Source organism: Ictalurus furcatus, chromosome 2 (assembly GCF_023375685.1).
Source record: "Ictalurus furcatus strain D&B chromosome 2, Billie_1.0, whole genome shotgun sequence".
NCBI lineage: Eukaryota > Metazoa > Chordata > Actinopteri > Siluriformes > Ictaluridae > Ictalurus > Ictalurus furcatus.
Genome location: NC_071256.1, coordinates 24987050 through 24993049, shown reverse-complemented (window position 1 = coordinate 24993049; position 6000 = coordinate 24987050). Strand labels below are relative to the sequence as shown.

General features: G+C 40.5%; 1 protein-coding gene across 1 annotated transcript in view; it reads right to left on the bottom strand.

The window, feature by feature from the left end:
- Window positions 1–349: 349 nt before the first annotated feature.
- Window positions 350–6000, bottom strand: part of usp43b (ubiquitin specific peptidase 43b) — a 102974-nt gene continuing 97323 nt past the window's right edge. Inside the window, exons 14-15 of the mRNA XM_053610551.1 lie at window positions 5427–5585; window positions 350–5149 (exon numbers count right to left, since the gene is read on the bottom strand). Coding sequence (XP_053466526.1) covers window positions 4005–5149; window positions 5427–5585 — 1304 coding nt within the window. The 3' untranslated portion in view covers window positions 350–4004. The remainder of the gene's footprint in view (window positions 5150–5426; window positions 5586–6000) is intronic.

Genomic DNA, 6000 nt, shown 5'->3' with positions numbered 1-6000 from the left:
TCTACATATTGCTGCTGAATTCAAACAATGTGAAAAAATGCACACCAGCCATTTTGTCAATAGTAATATTATCGATATTATAACAGATCTACAGCTTGTATGAACTTAATGTAGTGAACAAAGGCCCAATTTCCCAAAAACCGAAAAATAGTCTTATCTGGAGTGTTCGATGTGATGTTGCTATTTGAACGTGTGTAGTAATGCTTTTAGGAAACTCTGAGATCTTTACTATGTTGACAGAATAAAGGACAAAAAAGTAGAAAAGTTGATTCATACATTAACTGCAGCTGCTTCTCTTTCTAACTGCATCTGGATTGGAACAAGAGAGATGATGGAGGTGATGTGAACAGTGTGTGTGTGTGTGTGGTCTGTATATGGTGCCATAATCTTCAATCTGTGTAATAACTATAGTGATGAATCATATGCAATCGTGCACTCCGTCTAGAACACATTTGTGAGTGTGCACATGTCTATATATAAAACATTAATACCAGTGCTCCTTCATGAACACTAGAAAAAGGCACTTAAATAATATCACAATCAAAGTTTGAGCTGTTTTGCCAATAGACACTGACTGCTGTTTCTGTTTTTATAAGAATTGATCTGTTCTGCTGCATTTAATTGCATAAACGTTGTAGATTTAATTGCATACTTATCAGCTTCTCTGGCATACGTATCTCACTTATGGTACATTTTACAAGGAACAAACCAAGTGCTTGTTGATCCAACTAGTGTACATTAGGAAAGTAACTAGTGCTGTGCTCTGGGGGGAAAAGAAAAAAAAACAAAAAAAAAACTGAGTGGATATTTGATTTAAAACCACAAAATATTACCTAAAAAATGCAGAGCACACCATGACTCCTGCATTCATTTCCATTGTGCAGTTCCCTGAAGCATTAAAAAAAAAAAAAAAAGACTTGAAATATTTTAGGGTCTGCTTGACAAAGAAGCATATTCCAAATCCTTGCTTGTCTGAAACCATGTATACAGACAGTACCAGAAAATGTTTTGTGAAAGGGGCGGTTAGTTCCTCACATGCTTTTTCAGGTTACAAATGCTATAAGAAATAGATCAAGATATACATGATATACACGGATATATGTGAAAATCAAAGCTAAAGTGCAATTTAAAACAAATAAATCAGAGCGGAACAAATATTGTAATGCTTCCGTTTTACTAGGGACACACTGATACCTTTTTTTTTCCCAGCCAAGAACAAGTGCATGTTCGTGGTACTTCTTGATACCGATACTGATAACAAAATGAATAGCTTACTTAGTATTGATCAAGCAGAGGCATCACTGAACAATTTATTGTACAGTTTTGTTTGTGTTGGTTCCTGCTACCAATGAACTGCTAGTGTTGAGTTTAATGTTTAAGCAGCAACCAAAACAAACAGAACTGAATAAATTCAGTACCCCCGAACATGCACTTGTAAAGTACCCCCCCCCCTCCCCCACAGGAGCGTGGCTCATTCAGAAACATTAGTGAAGTCAGGTAAGGAGGCTTGGGGCACATTTGGCTTTCCAGTTCCTCCCAGTGGTGTTCAGTGGGGTTGAGGTCAGGGCTCTGTGCAGGCCACTCGAGTTCCTCCACACCAACCTTGGCAAACCATGTCTTCATGGAGTTCGATTTGTGCACAGGGGCATTGTCATGCTGGAACATGTCTGGGCCTCTTAGTTCCAGTGAAGGGAAATTATAAAGCTACAGCATACAACGACACCCTACACAATTCTGTGCTTCCAACTTTGTAGCAACAGTTTGGGGAAGAACCCCACATGCAGTATGGGTGTGACGGTCATGTGTCCACATACTTTTGGTCATAAAGTGTATAATGGTGTTAAAATGGTATGCTTAATAGAGAGCATGAGAACAGCTGGCTTGAGCATGCAGAGCTGTATCAACAAGTGCGGTCATTAAAAGTGCAAAGTGCTGAGCCACAAGCAAGTGTCAACCCTGGAGAACTAGACGAAAGAAAGTGTGCGTGTCTCAGTGCTCGCAGAACTGAAGTGCGCTCATGTGCGACGGTTTCTCTACACGCTCACTTCACTGCTTCACACGCAAGTATACACCGTCGTGTGCACGATTTACAGCCGATTTTTAATGACGGCACTTGCTGGTACTGCCAGGTTGGCCGTTCTCGCGCTCTCTATTAGAGATACTGCTTAAACGCCACAAGGTGTTTTATCAGGCTACTTGTATCGCAGGAAGATTCTGTTGTACTCTTGATAATTTCACATATACAGTATTCACAAGATGATCATTCATTGTCATTTCGTGTTGTCTGTTCAGTAGCACTGCAACATACACTAGGATTACGTCACACAGTAGAACGCAGTATAAGACACTGGTATCGGAGCATTTGTACGAGTATAAATAAATGACCATGGTATTATTCTGATAATTGATCCCAGTATCTGTATCAATGCATCTCAGTGTTTTACATAAAATATAATGTTGGCTTTCTAAAGTTATTACACCTGTAGTTTTGTTTGTATTACACACATATAATGAAATTTGGCGGCTGTTGTTTTTTTGCAGCACCAAATCCCTGCGAAATCTGTAGGTCTACCTCTTGATTGACATTATAAACCTTATGAATGTAGGGTTCTAGCTGAGCTTTTTGGCAAAAACGAGTTAATATTATAAACATGTTATTTACATGACACTGAATATACTATGTGAGAAATATTACAGCAAAATATTCCTTAAACATAAAAAAAATAAGGTTAAATCTCAGTTGTATCTTATTTAGTCAAGACCTTATGGATGAATATCTGAAAATCACAGAAGCGTCACATAGAAACATACAATTCCAGGGTCTTGGTTTGTATGGTGTTGCAAACCTACCGATGACCATTATTCTGGATAAAAATAAACGGGGGAGGATTCAAAAATAATTAGGATTTCTTAGTTTTGATAACAAAGCTGCACATCAAAGTTACCTAAAAGGCTGCAATTACATTTGATTTCATGTGATTTGAGACATTTCTGTCATTATCTGCGGTTATTATCCCTCCCGATTGGCTCACATTATATCTTGAGTTATCGATTCTGATTGTTCAGAAGATATTGATTAATATTCTTTAACAGCATGGCTCTGACAGTAGTGCTGACTGCACGGCAGATCACAGGTTTATATGAATGTGCTTGTTCTAATACGTTATCGTTCTTATAATAACAGCTCATTCCAGGGGACGTACAGTAGATGTTAATAAAGATTTATGGAAGGAGTCTCCAGTGTCAGCACCGTGTAACAGTCCGACGTGCAGTGGGAAAGTCTTTGCTCTGTACGGTTTCTCTTTAACAAGCTTATTCATTTCGAGATAACGTGTGGGAACGACGATTTATAGCTGCCATTTGCGTAAGTGATAACAGGAATGAACTAATTTTTGTGGATGTTCCACAACATTAAATATAACGATTTAATATAAAACTGTTAAAAAGTATGACGCGTTTTTCTGTAATAAATAAAGAATTGTAATGTTGGAAAATTGCTGTGGTATAAGATAAATAAAACTCTTAGAAGCCAACAGCATTCTACATCGTCGATTAGTTTGCTATGATGGCACGTCCTGTTGTGTTTTCATTCCTTACACTACATATTGTGTGATTTTTTCATGTTTCCATTACTTTTCATGTGTAGAGCCACAGCACAGAGATGATACGCTGAATACAAACATGTGACAGTATGTTAACCTAAAAGCTATGTGAAAGTCTGGAGATAACTTATAAATAATAAGCTAGTTAAAATTCTTGTTCATTTGTGGGCTCTATAAAACTAATCACATTATTAACTGGTCTTGTTACAGAATTTAAAACGAGTTGTTTAAAAACGCTATTTCGTTTTTTTTTGTTCTTAGTAAAAATATTGTATCTGTTTTCTTGCCTTCAACTGGAGCCTTTGTGAAAGTACCCTAAATATCTTCTCTTCAGGGGAGGCACTCAGACTGGAATGATTTTTCACCTAAACCAGACACTCACGTGCTTCAGCTTTCCTGATATCAGAAGCAGGACTCGGGCACTGGTCTCTGTCTGCCTAGTGAAGTGGTGCTATATTTGTTCCTCTGCAATGTGTTGTAGGACGGTTTATCAGCAGTGTGTCCCTTCTGAGGAGGAACCAGCAACCCGTTCCTCTGGAGGGACACTGTCCTCCTCAGATTCAGATCCAGTCTGCTTTGAAGGCTGGAAGAGCTCAGCGCTCGCTTAATATCCCCACCACCACCACCACTGTGGGTTTCCCTTCCATTGATCAGAGTCTTGTTGTAGTACCGTGCACTGCTGCTCCTGTGGGTGCCATTGCCTTTTTTCGCCTCTGCTACCAGTCCATTTGGAGTGCCGTTGGACACGGACGGCTTGTTTGAGCTCTTATTTGTTAGCGTTCTTCCTTGACCTGCTTCTTTGGCACGTACGTCCTTTGACTGGTTGTCCTTCTTAACATTGCCTGGCATAAGGAATGCTGGGATGTCGTGAGTCTCCTCTTTCCTGCTCCCTGCAACATCATCTTGCTGGTTTTGACTGCACAAAGTCCTGGTAGCTCCAGCTGGCTGGTTCCAGTGTTGCTTTAATGTGGAATTTTTGCTTTCACTTGTGCTGTTCGCAAAACTTTGAGCTGTGCTAGTCCCAGGCTGATGCCCAGCAGTGGATTCCCGACGGGACTGACCGTCTTGATTCTTTCCGTGTTGCTCCTGTCTCCTCTTTGATGTCCTCCTGGTTAGTAAACCTTCATCTCTGCCCTTAGTAGTGCCTCTGTCTGAAGCTGGTCTGCTCTGGCCTTCAGGTACTCGAGGCGAGTCTGGCTCACGACAACTTCCACGCTCCGCTCCACTAAAGCCGCTGCTACCACTAGGCGAGCTGAGCGAGTCTTCCACAGGAAGCTGGGCTTTACTTTGAGCAGGACTAGCCACCAGGCTCACTATGGGCTCTTTGGTGCACCGTGGCCTCCGTCCGGACTCCAGGTACTCCACCAGTTCTCCAGACTGCAGTGGTGTGGTCTGAGGGACAGAGGTGACTTTCTTGCGGTCCTTGGAACCAAAAGACCAGCGTAGAGGAAGCACTTTGGCCAGGTTCTCCTTGTTCTTGGTGGGTGAACGCAGGCTTACGCTACGGCCTTGGGTGCCACGGACAAATGGTCTCGACCCAAATCCATCTATGGGTGGAGAATGAAGAACAAAATTAGGATCCGTAGTGATTCTCAGATTAACTGAAAACTACTGATAATGCTCTGAATGAAGACATTTGTCAAAACTGCCCAAGCTATGATAAATGTTACATTTTTGCTAGCAGAAACAACAAAACAGTAAACCATAAAACCATATTATAATATCTTCAATATTATATAAAGAAAAGCAATAAATAACGTGACCAGGATACTCCAGTTGCCCGGTACCATCTACCACATGGGTGCTTGTTAAGAAATAACGTACCAGCATCTCCTTTTGGCTGCTCATAGAAAACAGGGGAAGTTGGCGTTTGAGGTTCAGGAGCTGAGGAGGTCTTGGTCGTGGGACTCAAGGTTTGGCTTTCTTCTGAAATAGACGTCAAACGGACGAGCCAGTGATTAGACACGGAGGAGCTTGTAGAGCCTGTGGAAGAAGAGATCATGTCAGTTCTCCTCACTAACAACAGAAAAAAAAACAAGGAAAAAGGAAGTCTGCTAATAATAATAGCTCCAGGTGCTAGTGGACTTTCATCTTCATTGATAAAAGTGCTGTGTCTCAGCTTGTCATGTAACTATGTTTTATTTTTCATATTTAAAGATAACAGTTCACTTGAACTGACTCAAATAATGTCACATTTAGCTTCCAGTGATATATCATTTTCAATGGCATGTTCAACCCCAACACACGTATCAATCATAACTGTAGATAGATCCAGCTTGGTATAACTTATTCATTGCCATACTCTTCAATTTCCATAAAACACATCAATCCTTATTCATCAGAATTGTGTACTGTTCAAGCAAATAGTGACATGAACTTGCACATATTTAACCAACAA